Raw genomic sequence first — 18,301 nt, forward strand, 5'->3', positions numbered from 1 at the left:
CATACTGCAACACCCGCATCTTGAAGAGGGGCATGAGAAGGAGGCCATCACAAGGATGAAATAACAACTGTTGGATCCTGTCTTAAAGCCAAGTAAAAATAAGAAAAAAATATCCCTGCTTTTTGAAAACCCCAAACAAGATCCTTACTTCAAGTTTATCCAAGCAGCCTCCTTCCTTGTCTCAATGGCTAGGTAAACCTTTTACTTCTATATTCCATTTTGACTTGTGATTTTAAAAATTACTAAGAAGAGCAAGGGTGTAAAGTACATACTACTTTACCATTAAAGCAGCTGCATGTTTATAAAAAACATTTGTATTTAAACACAAAAAATCCTTACAAATTTTTATGCAAACAGAAATCTGATAAAATCTTCATATGTATCATAACAAGGAAAAAATACCATATGTAAACAGCTACTAGGAAAGGTTGTATTTATTTAGTTGCAAATACCTTAGTGTGACTTCAAATAAAGATCATAATCACTATCCATTACAGTTTGAATGACATGGTTGTACATAGAAACTTTTAGTCAAATTTTTAGGCAACTCAGTAATTTGTCTTCACTTCTCTATTTTGCAACTGGGAGAAAACTAAACCAAGCCCAAAAAGTCAGAACTCAAGCAGCCAATTATTCTAGCAATTCTGCATCACAGGTGAAATCTCAAGTTTACAGTGTAGTCAAACACACAAAGTCTCAACACAAGATACATGGAAGAAAAATTCAGTATTCAAACCTTTTAACAGCATCTTTTTTTTGGCTATCTATTCCATCCCACCATTTTGAAAAGTAAGAAATCTCGGACCATATAAATTTCCTTCGGTTGTCTTCTTGCAGTTTTATAACCATGTTATTTAAAATATGCTGTGTCTGATCTCTGAAGTAATCATCAAAAGTCTTCAGCCAACCTAGGAAAAAGAAAATATGAAATAAAGCCTCTTTAGAGAACTGGCTTCTTAGTCTCTTCAGAGAACAGTCTCAGAGAGAACTGGCTCCTTCTCACACGCCAGAAAAAAGCTAAGTAAAGACTGTTCTTAAAAAGCTGAACTTTACGTGCCACGGACAGCTTGAAGTGCTAAACTTTCAAGGAGTTTCTTTTTACAAAATTTACAAGTTTTATTTCCTAAATGTATAAATATATGGAAATTAATAGGCTTTCCACTTTCTAGTTTTTCTATGCTGTGCATAGTAGAAAGTTTGATCAACAGAATACATGGATGCAAATAACTGCGCATCAGTGAGATGCAAAGGAAAAAGAAATTTTAACCACATTTTCAGACTTCACAATCTTACATAAAATTTTTTAGCCTTTCCATAATACCTTGCATGAGAGAGTACATACATCTTTCTTCCCAGAATCTGTAACTTTAACTGAAAAAATTAAATCTGCTTACTACTTACTGTAAAGTGCTATATTCCTGCTCCTACCAGCTTTTGTCATGTATGCACATTATAAGATTTTGTGAAAGCTTCCACACCATGAAGACTGCACTCCAGACAAATATTATACTAGTAATTCCACTCTGATTTACCAGTTAAGTTCTCCAGAGCCACTACCATTATAATAGTGCCAGTCTGCTTATAGGATACAGGATTAGGCTGTCATGGAATGAAATCACATTGTTTCAAGGAAGTTACATAAATGCAGAAACTTTTACCACTAAAAAATAATTTTCAAGTTTAATTCAAAAATAACTTTATAATTAAATAAAGTCTGACTATTGACTCAGAAAGGATATATTATACTTCATTTTAGGGATAAAAAACCTCAAACATTCATCTTAGGTAGATGCAGAGCTACTGTTTTTAATCTGCAAAATAAGAAATAAAATCATAACACTCCAGAGGAAAAGTTCTAGGTCATTCTATTTTTTCTTTTACAAATGTTTAGCACCTAGAAGACTCATCACCTGTAATACAAGTTTCTCTACAGATAGACAAGTGGGGTCTAATCTATCTTAAAGGGGGAAAATACGTTTTGTCAGGGCAGTTAATATGAAGGCTTAAAGCGTAAAATTAAAATATACTTTCTTTAGAGGAATGGAAATAGCTTAATACAAAAAAAAAAAGTTGTCAGTAAATTACTATTATGCAATCATTTCATAAAGACTGAAAACAAATTTGATGAATAATCTGAATATGTAATAAAATTTTTTTCTGACCTCTTCCCATTTCAACCTGGGTTGTATTTTTTTTAATAGAAGCTTCCACTCAAAGAATTGAGATCACATAGACAATTATTCTTTCCCAATTCTCATTTACTTTTCAACAAATCAAAGGAGTATTTTACTGATAATTACATTTAAAATATCCATATGTATTAGACTGCCAGTTTATAGCTTTATATCAAGAAATTTCTTCTGCAAGAGACAGTATCATCCTAGCACACAACTAAAGGAGGATAAATTAAAAACATCCTATGATTTTCCTGTACAGCAATATATCATCATCATAAACTATTTCAAAGTCTTTTTATATTGCAGCAATAAAAGCAAATTTACACTAGTCTTCTGAAACATTCTTAAAAATGTTAAGAAAACAGGCTAACTAAAACATCAAGCTAAATGTCAAAGCAGCTGACAAAAGAATACAATATGATGTAGGAAGTGTTATAATGAAAGATTGTTTTGTTTTAACATACTCAGTTCATTACGCTGAGGAAGAGTGTAACATACTGAACTGTTAACAGTGTGTTAACAGAGTTAACACACTGAACTGAACACACTTCAGAGAGTACTAGGAAGTTTTTACAGGTATTCACAGACTTAGCTGCAAGCCAACAGAAAGCCCTCTGAAATGTAATTACCATACATCTATTTATTTATAAATAGAACAGCATATTCTGCATTGGAAAGGGCCTATAATGATCACCTAGTTCAACTGCCTGACCACTTCTTGGTTGACCAAAAAAAAATGTTAAGAGCATTAGCCAACTGCCTCTGAAACACCCTCCCCAGGAAGCTGCAGGGAGCAGTGAGGTCACCCCTCAGCCTCCTTTTCTCCAAACTGGACAAACCCAGACTCCTCAGCAGCTCCTCACAGGACAGACCTTCTGCCAGCTCTGCTGCCCTTCTCTGGGTGTGTCCCAGTGCCTTCACATGCTTCCTAAGGTGTGGTGCACTAAACCCAATGACTTACAGAGACTCTTCAATTTTGCACGGAGTCACACAATAAAATTTTTTTTTAAATTAAAAAAAAAGAAGCTGAACAACAAAATAATGGATAAATCAATTTACAGTTGCTGGCTAGAGTATTATTTCACACTTCAGTCCTTAATACAACATAAGAATCTACAACTTGTGTTTATCCACAAACTAAAAATTTGTTCCCAGGCTGAAAGAAAAAGGTTTACCAGTGTATTTCCAATACGAAACTTTCAGTACAAAGACAGTTTACACAAAAATTGCAATAGTTCAGAGCTGCAATTACCAAGACTAAATATGATATTAACAGCAAAATAACACTTGTTGGTTTAAATGTACATAAAGCCCTTTGTCAACATAAAAGTCACAGGAACACAGAATCACTGAGGTTGTAAAAGACCTCTGAGATTATTGAGTCCAACCTCTGAGTAACCATCACCTTATAAATCAGACCATGACAGTGAGTGCCATGTACAGTTTTTCTTTTAAAAACTCCAGGGATGGTGACTCCACCATTCCAATGTTTAACAATCCTGTAAACAGGAGAAGAAAATAGTACTGTTTTTCATGTCATTATGCTAGGCTTGACATAATATATATTGAGGACTTAGCCGGATACTTTCATTTTCTGCCAGCCTGTGTGATAACGGAGGGCACACACTGCTGAGCTGCTTGCCTTTTCATTCCCTCTCTCATCCTTGTCCTCAAAAGTGTGGAAAGTTGCTATCATCCCCCACCTCCATGAGATTTATCATCGTTATGCAGCTGTTTGTTTTTTTGATTTTTTTCCCCACTCTAATGTAAATTTACTTGGCTTGACAGCATATTCCAAGCATCATGTCTGAATATCAATGCAACTCATTGCTCTACAAAAAATCCTGAAACATTTAATTAACTGATTTGCCACTATTCCTGTCTACACTTTCAAGTTCAAATTCCTTCTTGAAGCTCTATCAGGTCCTTGCACTAGAGAAAGGCAGTCTTGTGTTTTAACATGGTTGACACAGATGTAGAGATAAAGCGAAGGTTTCAGGACAAAATCAGAAATTGACAAATTAGCATTATTCAAAAAGTAACTTTATTAAGCAAAAGCACTTAACAATTTGATCATGACAAGAATCACAAATCCATTCCTAGCAAAAATATTCAGGTACTGCTTACATACACCTGCAAGACTGCAGGAGTGGTTTTTTACATCTGCATTTCTTTTGCCTCTTGGGTGAAAATTAACTGTTGAAATAAAACAGAATAGGCTTTTCAATTGCTTACTTCCACAAGTCACCCTTCAAAGTTTAAGAGGAAATGAGCCTTTAAAAAAATGTCTTGTTTCTGATGAAGTCTGTTTTAACAAAGAGGCAGATCTCATGAATGTCTGAAATACTACACGAGTAATATACTAGATTAATGCATTTTTGATAGAAGTATGCATCTCTGATTTATTTTTCAGGAGATCATAATTAATTTCACTGAGTCCAAAATTCACACATCGGTGATGTTTCTCACAACACAAGAAACTTGAGTAATTTATTAATATTATGGCAGTATTAAATAAAACCATTAAATTTCAGCTAGCACTATACAGCTTTCCAGAAAATAACAGTATTCTCTTCACAAATATATTAGTGGAACTTCAGTTCTTTGATCTTTAAAATGTATACCCAAGTTAGTAAAAATTATCGGTAATTTTTAATTTTTTTTTTTTTCATTTATGCTTGATTCTCAACTTACTAGTTCCTGTAAGACAACACAGTTAAGTGACTGTTTTGATAGCTAAGTAAAAAAGTATCATAAACTGAGAGGATGTCCTTGTTCTTAATTACATCCAAGCTCCACATAGTGCAACAGTAAAAGGTTTTCATAAAACCGAAAAAAAAAAGGACAGATAGGTATGACTTCTTACCTTCAAAAGAAGAGCTCTATAGAACTTAAGCACAGTGTGTGTGTTTAATTGACCATACACAGGCACACAACAATGACAATAATGCAAATACTAGGAATAAGTCCAAAAGCTAAGTTTTAACTTACATTTTAGTAAGCATGATCACACACGAAAATAATTTGGCGTTAGCTCCTTTGTAGAATCAGCAATTAAAAAAAAACCCCTCATTTTAAAGCAGAGAATACGCACATCAATTTTTTCTAAAATTTAGAAGTACTGCATCATCATTCTGATGATGTAAAAAACAGAACAGACATACAAGTTAATATTTTATAGATGATTCCGACATAACACTTCTGTGCTAATTTCACCAAAAAGTATCTTTTCAACAAAGATGAATGGCTCACAGCCAAGACTGTGAAACAAAACTTGGAAAACCTGATGGTAAGGCTATTCAAATTAAAACTAAAAGCTGCCTAAGATTGGTTTTTCTTTTTGTTTTACATAGTCAAATCAGAGAAAGACAGAAAGTCCCCTGAAACATCCCTATGTTAAAGCATTCATTCTGATTCCGAAGAAATTAAATAGATGAGCTTCTTGTTCCTGCAAAATATGTACCAAACTAAAATAATTTAGGTAGAAGCAGATACACCAAAATTAAAGAAGCATGACAATGTATTTACTTTTCCAACAGCATACCTTAACTTGTAAAATATCTCTGCTCAAGTAGCACAAGAATAATTTTATTTATCAGGCTTAATTTCATAAGCATAACTAAAAACTTGAATGATTGCACATTTCACAAAGAGTAAAATCTGCCGTGATCAGTGAGGTACCACCAAAATTATAATTAGACTTCTTACATTTTAAGTCCTATGCTAGAGCTACTTTTGCTTTTGCACATATCAAATCTGCTGCCATCATAGCTAAAATGGAAAGGAAATTTCTACTGATGAGCAGTCAAAAGTGTCCTTTCTGTAACAGTCCTGTCAATTTTCAAAGGAACTGCACCTCCTCTGCAAACACAGAAATATTGAGAAACAAGCCAGGAATAAAACTCTAATTTCCCTCATTCAGGTATGTCAAGAAAAACTTGTGAATTGCCCATTTCTAGTATTTTGGTGGGTCAGACAAAGTCTAAGCAATCTGTGTTCCAAATGTGTCAGGAAAACTAAGAAGTCACCTGAAAAACATATCCAGACCCTGTCAACAGAAAACATACATGAAACTCCATGGTGGATTAACAGCACCAAACTTTTACAGTTAAGTTTTCTTATATTTTAACACTGTTACCTTCATAGGTCTATATAGGTTTCCTCCTGAGAAATGGAGACTGTCTTAAATAATAAAAGGTGGTTAATGTGAATGGTAGCAAGGTAAAGTTACCAATGTTATAGGTAATTAATGAAATGTTAAAAAGTAGAGTTTAGTCCTGACCTATCTGCCCATACACTTCCATGTGGGTGGAGAGGCAAGAGAAAAATCTACTTTGGTCACTTTCCATTCCACTAAGGTGCTGCTCATACTAGGTCTGTAACCACCACATTCAGCAATTAAATACTCGGATCTGGTATACACATATATTTAGAAAGCTCACAAGTCTCAATTCGTAAATAATTGAATAGGAAGTCATTACCAAAATCATCACAGAGCAATAGATGCTAGAGGTGTCTTTGCACCTCTCAGGTCAGATCTGAACCTCATCTTTCAAGTCCAGCTGTGCTGTTTGACAATCTCACAGTCCCCAAGCAGAGTTCTCCCCTCTGCATTTCACCTGCCTCCTCCACTTCAGGCAGCCACAAGAAACTGCAGTTGAAGAAGGTGAGAGCCAACATATGGGCTCTGCCAGCACAGAGTATGTGCTTGCTCCCTAATCTGCTCCTGACAGAACTGCTACCTATCTGATGGCTACAATTTCACACAACTGAACTTCTCTCCATGGCTTAAGATTAATCTCTACTGGGTGAGTCCTCCCAAAATCAGACATGCTACTGACTTGCTCAAATTTTTATCAGCTGCCAGCAATGAAAGACAATTGTGCCACCACTGATCCAAAGTCTGAAGGGGGCCCACTCTCAACCCTTGTTTCCCAAAATGGGTAAACACATTAACTACTGCAGGGAGAAGCACAAAACCCCCGAGTTTGCAGGTCATGGTTAAATTCATGCAGAAGCAGTTAACCCAGATTTAGCATCACAAAGTGTTTCAGAGCACCAGCACATTCAGTCATCCCTCCAAAACAGAAGGTGGAACCTAAACCCACCACCTTCCCTACGGATTGTGTTTCATAGATTCACAGAATGGCTTGGATTGGAAAGGACCATCCAGTTCCTAGCCCCACACCATGGGCAGGGATGCCACCCCCTAGACAAGGTTGTTTAAAGGCCATTTCTTTGCCTTTGAAGTACATACCCTCACTAGCATAACTGGTTATATGAAAGTTAAAGAGAAAGTAGCCTCAGATGAGAAAACATAAAATCTAATCAGAATTTAAAGCTTCTGCAGCTAATATAGTTATACCTTTACTGATCCCATTTCTTGGTAAATATCTTTCACATACATTGTTACACTGTACAGTCATGATGACTTAAGCTTTTTTCTGAGAAGGCATTTCCTTTGCACAATGCTTTTAGTCCTCTGTGGGAAAGGAACAATGTAACCATTAGTTATACAATAGATTTCAGATGTTACAGATATATTTTCCTTCTTTCAAGTGCTTGTTAATATGCAATTTCCTACTGCAGAAAATTCCACAGAAATGTCCTTAAAAAGCAGTACCAAGTCACGAGATTTCTGTAACACTCTTTGCAAAAGCAAACAGTAACCAGTCTCACACAACCACCTTTGGTGAAGGAACAGTTTACTTTTACCAGAGTGCTATCTCAGTTTAAGTCTACTGAATATCATCTGAGAAGCTTGAACAAGCTGAGAAATATTTAGATTGTATGCAAGAGGAGATACAGATTTCATCATTTTAGTTGCTGTTGGTGAAAGACAGGTATCATTTTATTGTAAAGGCATGAAGGACTTACATACTAAGAATGAAGACTTAGAAACAAAAACCAGACGCCAGCAAGAAAGCCAGCTCTCAAAGGTGAATGACAATAGCATTAAGACTTCAGGCAAGCCCTTGCAAACAACATATTCAGGAAAAATGCTGCAGCAGAATGATGGGAGACAGCTCTTGTAACTTCAGACTTTTTCAAGCCCAGTCATTCAAGGCACAGTCACAGGGAGGACTTCTCTCAGAGATGAAAGAACAAGTACCTTACTATAGATTTAAAGATTTAATTCATGACTCCCTGCAAGACAAATGTAATAAATGCTTGTAAAAATCCATTTCTGAATCTATGCTCACTATAGCCTACATCCCTATGTTTGGAAGAGGGCCAGAGCACTGCTTGAAAGGGCAAAATAGAATCAGATTAAACTTCCTTAAATGGAGCTCTCAGGTATACCAAGAGGCATCACTCATACGTAAAATTAAAAAATAAACACATGGTTAACATACTTCCTAGGTTAAGAGGAAATTCCGACTGAAAAAGTAAAGGAAATTCCATGATTGATAACACAGGAAGTCAAACAGAAAAAGATATTGGTGAAGCTACCTCTGGTTATTGAGTAGTATTTACACTTTATCTGTCTTAGAGGTCTAGTAACTTCAGTTACTCACAAACTTCTTTGGAGGGGTTGGGAGGATGGCTGGTTTCGGTTGCATTTTTTTTCCTTTGGATATGGACCAAGGCCAATTGAATGAGGTTCAACAAGGTAAAATGTCGGGTCCTGCCCTTGGGTCATGACAACCCCATACAGCGCTACAGGCTGGGGACAGAGTGCCTGGAGAGCTGCCCAGTGGAAACCTGGGGGTGTTGGTCAACAGCAGCTGAACACAAGCCAGCTGTGCCCAGGAAGGCCAAGGGCACCTGGCCTGTGTCAGCAATAGTGGGGCAGCAGGAGCAGGGCAGTGACCGTCCCCCTGTGCTGGGCACTGCTGAGGTCACACCTCGAGTGCTGTGTCCAGTTCTGGGCCCCTCAGTTCAGGAAGGTCATTGAGGGGCTGGACCGTGTCCAGAGAAGGGAACAAAGTTGGAGAAGGGTCTGGAGCACAAATCTGATGAGGACTCTGGGTGCCTTTAGCCTGGAGAAAAAGAGACTCGGGGGCACCTTATCACTACAAGAGGAGGTTGTAGCCAGGTGGGGATCAGGCTCTTCACCCATGCAACAAGTTTCAGTACAAGAAGAAACTGCTTCAAGCTGTGCCAGGACAGGTTTAGATGGGATATTAGGAAAAATGTCTTCCATGAAAGAGTGCTTGAACATTGAATTGGGCTGCCCAGAAAAGTGCAAGTGTTCATAAAAGCAGGTGGATATGAGGCTTAGGGACATGGTTTGGTGGTGAACACAGTGGTGCTAGATTAATGATTGGACTTGATTTTCTTATAGGCCTTCTTTAGATAGGCAGATATAAGTTTACACTGTGATTATTTGCTCTGAATATTTTTACCATATCTGTACTAATTTAGCTGTCATAACTGGACAATATAATTCCACATTCCAGTGTGCATTTTCTTGATATTGCTAGATACGTGCAAATAAAAGCCATTTATGTTCAAACTACCATACCTTCACTCAGATCCACAGTACTTCAAATAACAAATTAAATTTTAGAGAGATATACAGTAGTAAAATTCAGTATCACTGGAATTGTGGCTTTTTACAACAGCCAGTGCTACCAGCCTCTCAGTATACATGTACCAGGACTACAGTGCAGCAGTATAATTCACTGCTTTTTGGTAAATTTTACCAAAAAGTCATTCCAAAATTAAGGAACACTTCTCCATTTTGTTTATTACAGTTGGGTGTACCCACTTGGGTGGAAATGAAATAACATGGGCATAACTAGATTTCTGTTTAAATCTAGACTTTTCATTATCCTGCTATTGGTTGGGGGTGTGCACAAAACAGTGAAGAAAGTGTCAAAAACTTCAGATTTGCCATTGTCACATCTTCTAAAAACACATCTCTTTAGCACAGGCTAAGGGTTAAATATCTATGACAGTCAAAAAAATCAAAACAAGAATTTACGGTATTTAATGCATCAATGAATAAACTGAATGGGTTACCAGAAATTCATGTTACTTTCCAATTTCAACACTGAAGTTCTGCTCCAGTTAATAAATTCAGTAGACATACAACTTGGATCATAACAGTTGCCATTGGAAGTCAAGGGCACTTGAATTATACATCTGTTTAACTGCCTTGCTAGACTTAAATCTAACATATTAACTGGTATGCTTCAAAAAAACCCAAATCTTAACAGAAATGGCAATGCATTTCTTAATCCAAAAGCCTTTAGATCCTCAAATCAATACAGTTAAAATATTACCTGGATCATTATGTGAGTGAGGCACAACAAAAACTTGAAGTGGTTCGCTGTCCCATTCATTTTCATTGTATGTGATATCAAATCCTTGTTTCCAAACGCCACCATCTGGATTATCGAAAGGAAGAATATCATAGACATCCAGCATCTAAAAAAGAAAAATTAAAGGAATATAAAACACGAACTCACAGAAACAGTTCTGCTATTAAAAAACAAAGCTGTTTTCACCTCAAATGGATCAGCTCGTTCATTACAGAGGGAGAGATGACGAGCCAAATGAATAGAAAACTGACAAATGAGAGCAAGTTTCAAATCACACTAGGACACCCAAGACACAGCTGGCAGGAAGAAGAGCATTTGGCCAGCTCTGTTCTGAGGAAACTGACATTGATTAGATAAACAGCAGGATTTAAGCTTAAGTCAAAAAAATTACAGCAGCTCACAATGGCATTGGGCAGGAGGGTATGAAGAGGATTATACAGAATTGCACAGTACACTAAACAGCGGAATGCAGGAAATGAAGAAAATAAACTGAGCAAGAAGGAATGACAACATGAGAGATATCAAGGCAAATGGCAAACTCACAAAAAGGAACTGAAAGAAGCTATCAAGAAAAAATGTTGATAACGGTAGTCAACTGCTATAACAAAGCTTCTTGTACATTTCCTGTTGCCCAGTACACTAATTGTACAAGGAAGGACATATTTCACTTCTCAATGCAAATAAAAAGGATACAGATAAATAAAGCAACTATAGAATTACTGTAACAAGCTCCTATGAAACTTAGGGAACACCCTACAGCTTCAAAGAGAGGCTATTAATAGGAGATTCAAGGAATTTTTTTTGGTAATGCTCTGGTTTGTTTTTAAGAAAGAAAACAAGATACGAACAGGAATTGACATCAGACAAGCCAATTCCTGACACCCTAGTTTAATAACTAAACTTCAATCAATTCCAAACCCATGTTAGAATACAATTGTATACTTGACAAACTTTCTACAAAACCCAATTCATCTACACAAAAAAAGGACCACTATAGCAGTCATTTGCTACTTGAACACCACAAGAGTTAAAACTTCCCAGTGGTAAGATGCTTTCTGTCCTGCTAGGAAAACCTAAAAAAAACTACAGACATCTGTAACAAATATCTGACTAAAGAAATTAAGGCCTTGCAATTGTTGACTTTCGCATCCACCCAGCTGATCTCTCATTTTTCCTCATCAACAGAACAGGGGGAGAAATATAAAATATTATGGGTGAAGATAATAACAATTTCCATCACAGAAAAAAAAAGACCTGACTTCGGGAACATTAACTTAATCTGTGGCCAATTAAAACAGAGTTGGATAGTGAGAGATCAGTCCATAATGTTTCCTCTCTGTCATTCTCTGCTTCTCCAATTTTTTGCCTGCCCCAGCATGGGGACCCTTCCACAAGCCACAGCACTTCAGGAACTCCTCTAGTGTGGATCTACCATGGGCTCCAGTTGCTCCTGAAAATATATACCTGCTCTGGCATGAGGTCCTCCACCAGTTTCAGGGAAAAACTTACTCCACTGTGGTTTTCCCCACCTGCTCTAGTGACTAGAATACCTTCTCTGCTTCCTCCATCAAGGACCATGGTGTTCACAGGACTGTTTCTCCCCCTTTTTTAGCCTTATACCACACTGACAGGCAGCATTTTACCTTCCTAAAACCAATTCTGCCAGAAGTACTACCACTCTTTGCTGGTGGAGGCTGAATCCTGTGGTGGGTTTGGAGCTGTGTCTGGCACAGGGCAGGACTGGCCTCTCCTCACAGATACTGGAGCCCCTCACTGCCAACACCTAGACATCTGCCAGAGCATTCCACCCTCACCTCTGTTAAACACTTAAGAACAGTCAATAAAATACATATTCATCACATAGTCTTCACAAACTTCACTTACATTTACAAAAAACTTTTCCCACACTAAGACACTGAGAAAGTGGATATTTTTACACACACCCACATACAAGGTAGATCTCCACTCCTTGTCCTTTCACCTCATAAGAACAACAAAAGAATCCCCACAGTTACTTCACTCTGGAAATGTTCAGTCCAAGTTTTGGCCATTGCCACTCCCCATCTCTTAATCCTCAAGACCCAGATTTGGGTGCCTAAAGGAAGAGGAGTGGGTTAACCTTGGAGGGGTTGGAATCTGACAGCCAGAAAAGGTCAATCCACCACAGGCCTTTAGCTTAAGATATAAAGGGAACTAAGTAAGGTAAGAAGGGAATAAAACCCAGTAATCCTACATCCAGCAGAGCCTCAGCTGGGCCTGCAATGTGCACTGGATAACTACAACATGTGAGAGATTCCATGTACACCAAACATCTATGGCCTGTATGAGATGATCCTGTCACATCACTGCTCCCCTAGGATTGCTTCAATCTTTGCACAATATTAATTAGTGGAAAACAAAGGTGCAATACTTGAAGATCTGTGCATTCTGTACTGTCAGCTTGAAGGGCCCAAATAAGGGTTTTGCTTAAGTTTGTTAGCCTAATAGCATATTTTCTAAATATGCTATTGGGCTAATTTATATATTAGATAAAGAATAAATAATATATATTATATAATAGATAATATAGATAGTCTTTTATTATTGCATATTTTCTAAATACGGTATTTTCTAAAATCTGAGTTTGAAGAACTGTATTTTTTCTCTGCAATGCAATGTTCTGAGGAAAATGTAATTCATACTTTGTCAATTTGCCAGTGAACAATGAATGGCCTTAATACTGATAAACTCTTTGGACATTTCAACCATGAAAACATTATTTGATTAAAAAGTAGTAATTCATGGAATTCCACACATTCCTGTGAGTTTTTCTTATGGATGGAGTCAGCATTTAACAAGCAACTTTCTGCAGTCTGAAGGATACTAATTTTTACAGTACTAAACATAACATTCATAATTTTTTTCCCTGACATCTACAACTTCACAGCTATTTCAAACCACGCTGATATGACTACGAGCTCAAGAGACAGAAACTGCAATTCAGGAAATAGGTCTTGGAATCCTTATCAACAGTTGTCTGATATAACTGCTTCGATGACATGACCCATCTTCTAGAGACATTTGCTGCCTTGCAAAGGCCTGAATCATGCATATCATAGAGGAACTGTTGAAGCTTGTCCAACTTAATGGCTACTATCCCTTGTTGTCCTTCCATGTGGGTATCAGTGAAACTCTCAGAGGCAACCCAGACTGCACCAAAACTGACTGCAGAATTCTGCAGGTAATTGAGGTCACAGGTGGTGTCCTCTTCTATCCACCAGTGAGGGGGGTAAGAGTGTGAGAGGAGGACACTGGTAGTATAGATCAATAAATAGCTTCAGAATTGGTGTTTGGAGTTCTCTGACCCTGTTTTCATATCTCTGTCTGCTTGGGAGAGATGAGATCCAGCTAAGGGCATCAGAGGTACCTTTGCCAGGGAGATGGCTGACCTGTTAAGGACAGCTTGTGGCTGAGAATAAAAGGGGACAGAGAGAGTCAGCAGCAGCCCTGTGAGGGAGTAGTGGGCAGGAATGATGTGACATGGAAGGGTTTAAAAAATATGTAATATAATAAATCAATAAAATTGGGTCACCTCCAACATTTTTTGATAAGCAAGGAAGAACCTACAAGGCACAATCACAAAGAAATCCCCAAAATCCTTCCTGGTAAAATAGCATGTTGGGGTGCCTCTCTGACAGCTTCCTGGCCTGTATCAGAGACAATGTGGCCAGCAGAACCAGGGAAGTGATTGTCCCTCTGTACTGAGCACTGGTGAGGCACCTCAAATCCTGCATCCAGTTTTGGGCCCCTCACTGCAAGAAGGACATTGAGGTGCTGGAGTGTGTCTGGAGAAGGGAGAGGATTTGGGAAAGGGTCTGGAGCACAGGTATGATGAGGAGCACCTGAGGAAGCTGGGGGTGTTTAGCCTGGAGAAAAGGAGGCTCTGGGGGGACCTTATTGCTCTCTACAGCTCCTTGACAGGAGGGTGCAGCCAGGTCTGGGTCTGGTTCTGTTCCCAGGTAACAGCAGCAGGACAAGAGGAAACAGCCTCAAGCTGTGACATAGGATGTTTAGATTGGATATTAGGAAAAAATTCATCATGGAAGGAGTGGTCGAGCACTGGCACAGGCTGCCCACAGAAAGGGTGGAATCACCACCCCTGGAAGTGTGGAAGTGTACAGAAAAGCATGTGGATATGGAGCTTAGGGACATGGTTTAGTGATGAACACAGCACTGCCATATTAATGATTGCACTTGATTTTCCTGGATTCTATGGATGAGAAGCCAACAGAGAACTTATGGACAAGGACTAAGAAGCAGGCCAGTATGGGTGACAGTGTAGTGGATGTCTGCAAACAGGTTCTCTGATCAGGGATAACAAGTAGAGGAGGCTCTCCACAGACATTTGCAGGGCCTGGTCCTCATGGGGAGCTTCAATGACCCTCTGTTGTGCACAAGGGACAATACAGCCAGGCATAAGTCATCCAGAAGGTTCCCGGAGCATGGCAGTGGCATATTCCTAATCCAAGGGACCAAGAAGGCAGTGAGGAGAGGTGCTCTGCTGGACCTCTTGCTTGTCATGAGTGCCCTCATCTCATCAGGGCTGTGAAGCTCAATGGCAGCATTGGCTGCAGTGACCATAAGACTGTAGAGTTCAGGACCCTGAGAAGAGGGAGGGGGACAAAATACAAAACCACAACCCTGGACTTCAGAAGCACAGGCTCTGGATGCTTTGCTGTCAAGATCCCACAGCATAAGGCCCTGGGATGGAATAGGGGCCCAAGAAAACTGGTTAATACCTCCTCTGGTAATAAGGATCACCTCCTCCAAGTGGAGGAAGTCCATCCCAACAAGTAGGAATTCAGGCAGAAATGCCAGGAGGCCTACACAGATGAACAAGGAGCTCCTGGCAAAATTCAGACACAAAAAAGAAGCCTACAGAGGATGAAGGCAGAGACAGGAAATGGAAGAGTGGGGTGGATTGACCCTAGCTGGGTATGAGGTACTCACCAATGCCACTCTGTCAGTCTCCTCTAAAAGTGGGCAGGGGAGAGAAAATATAATTAAAGGCTCACAAGTCATGATTAGGGGAAGGAGAAATCGCTTACTGATTACCATCATGGGCAAACCAGACTTGACTTAGGGAAATTAGCTGAATTTATTACTAATCAAAACCAGAGTACAATAATGAGAAGTAAAACAAATCTTAAAAACACCTTTCCCCCACCCTTCCCTGCTTCCCAGGATTAACTTTATTCTCAGTTCTCTACCTTCTTGCTTCAGTGGTGCAAGGAGATGGGGAAGAAGGGTTATGGTCAGTTCATCACATGTTTTTTCTCTGTCCACTTCCTTGGCAGGGAGGAGTCCTTCCCCTGCTGCAGTGTGGAACTCCTCCCATGGGAGACAGTTCCCCATTGACTGCTCCAACGTAAGTCCTTCCCATGAACTGCTCTAACAAGGGTGCCTTTCCACAGGCAGTGCTTCAGGAACAGCCTGCCCCAGCTTGGGTTCCCCACAGAGTCACAAGTCCTTCCAGGAAATCTGCTCCAGTGTGGGTTCCTCTCTCCACAGGGCCTCAGGTCCTGCCAGGAGCCTGTTCCAGCATGGGCTTCCCATGGCATCACAGCCTTTTTTGGGCATCCTCCTGCTCCAGCTGGGATCCTGCATGCGCTGCAGGTGGATCTCTGCAACCCCATGGATCTCCATGGGCTGTGGGGACACAGGGGCTTCACCATGGGCTGCACCACGGGCTGCAAGGGAATCTCAGCTCTGGCACCTGAAGCACCTCCTGCTCCTCCTTCTCCACTGACCCGGGTGTCTGCAGAGCTGTTCCTCTCACATATTTTCACTCATCTCTTTTCTGGCCACAATTACTTCTATACAGTGTCTTTGTTTTCCCTTGTCTTAAATCTGTTATCCCAGTGGTGTTACTACCATGTGATTGCCCCAGCTTTGGCCAGAGGTGGATCCATCTCGGAGCCACCTGGCACTGGCTGTCAGACATGGGGGAAACTTCCAGCAGTGTCTCGAAGAGGAGGTATAGCCCCCACTCCTATAGCCCCCACCCCCAGAAAATCCTGGTCAAGCAAATCTAATACAGGGAGGAATACAGAAACACTGTCCGAGCACCCAGTGATAAAGTTAGGAAAGCTAAAGGACAAATGGTGGGATTGAATCCAGCCAGGAATGTCAAAGGCATCGAGAAGGGCTTCTTTAAGCAGACAAGTGACAAAAGGAAGGCCAGGATCTACTGCTGAATGAGAGAGGGGACCTGGTGACACAGGACATGGGAAAGGCTGAGGTACTGAACACCGTCCTTACTGAACACCCAGTCCTTACGAGCAAGATCAGCCTTCAGGGATCCCAGGTCTCATAAAGGAGGGGAGAGAACTGGACTGAGGAAGATGTCCTTCTTGAAACAGGGCCAGCTCAGGGACTACTTGAACTAATTGGACATATCCAAGTCCATGGGACCTGATGGGACGCACCCACGAGTTCTGGCTGTTGTCACTGTAAGGTCACCCTTTAAGAACCTTTGAATGATCATGGTGATTAGGAGAAGTGCCCAAAGACTGGAGGAAAGCAACGTCACTCCTATCTTCAAGAACGGCAAGAAGGAGCACCCAGGAAAATAAAGGCAGAGAGAGTGCAGAGATGGTCGAGCCACTCTCTTTCCAGTGTTGCCCAGAGACAGGATCAGAGGCAATGGGTACACACTGAAGGTTCCTCCTGAATATCATGAAAAGCTTTTTCCCTGTGAGGGTGACTGAGCACTGGCACAGGTTGCCCAGGGAGGCAGTGCAATCACCACCCTTGGAGATACTGAAAAGTCACCTGGACATGATCCTGGACACCTGACTCTTGGTGGCCCTGCTTGAGCAGGTGGCTGGACCAGATGACATCCAGAGGTCCCTGCCAACCTCAACCATTCAGCCATTTTGTGATTCAAACATTAATCAGAAGCAGTTAAAAAAAAGCCAAAGAAAAAAAAACCCAAAACCTTCCCCTGTGATAAAAAAAAGCCAGACCAGGCTGAAAACCTTACACTTATGAAAAGACATCCAAAAAACAGAAGTTAAATCTTTTTTATCTTTCATACAACACCATCCTCAACAGGAATTGTGTAAAGGATTAATTACAAATTGCATCATCACTCAAACAAGTTACACGACTGAAAGTGATTAATAAGTTCCAAGCCCCTAGTTAGCAAAAACAAAAAGAAGTTAAAGAAAAGTATTTCATGGATGTATTTCAGTTTCACGTCTGAGTATAACATACTGATACGATAAGAAAGGACTCTGTAAAAACAGTAGACAGATAGAAATTCAAAAAGGATGCTGCCTCTCTTCATTATGGCTGCTTCAGAAGACAGCCATGTTGCTACAAGCTTTTCATTAAAACATCAGAAAGGTTATCAGCTGTGTTTTTTCTACATGGTTTTATTCTTCCTCTATACTGAAGGAGTCAAACTGCTGAAATTATGTAAATCTCATGAAAACATCATAACATCCTAACAGCGAATACTAAACTACTGCTCAGTAGAAATAAAAGCATAGATTGTGCCTCTTCAAGCCATCTTTTTAAAGAGTGATTCATGTCTCATTTTCAAAAAGAGTAACATTACTAAGCCTAATCTTAGATGCTTCAGTAGTTGAAATGGACAAGACAGGAGACACCTCAGTGTATTATTTAAAAGACCTTCCAGCTCAGCATGATGGCTATTGAGAATTCCATCTTCTCTGAGCACAAATGCCAGATACTTCCTGAAATCCTAAACTGAAAAAGTATCAGGTCATATCCATATTTAATCCAGTTGTCTTCATTTTTGTGGGTTTATTACCTGTCTATTATTTATCTTTTGGAAAAAAGTACACA

General features: G+C 39.6%; 1 protein-coding gene across 2 annotated transcripts in view; it reads right to left on the minus strand.

Moving 5' to 3' along the window:
- Positions 1-18,301, minus strand: part of MAN2A1 (mannosidase alpha class 2A member 1) — a 112,049-nt gene that overhangs the window by 78,707 nt on the left and 15,041 nt on the right. For both annotated transcript variants that reach the window (XM_039566682.1, XM_039566683.1), the window contains exons 3-4: positions 10,409-10,553; positions 737-908 (exon numbers count right to left, since the gene is read on the minus strand). In XM_039566682.1, the coding sequence (XP_039422616.1) occupies positions 737-908; positions 10,409-10,553 (317 nt within the window). The remainder of the gene's footprint in view (positions 1-736; positions 909-10,408; positions 10,554-18,301) is intronic.

Source organism: Corvus cornix, chromosome Z (assembly GCF_000738735.6).
Source record: "Corvus cornix cornix isolate S_Up_H32 chromosome Z, ASM73873v5, whole genome shotgun sequence".
Classification (NCBI taxonomy): Eukaryota; Metazoa; Chordata; class Aves; order Passeriformes; family Corvidae; genus Corvus; species Corvus cornix.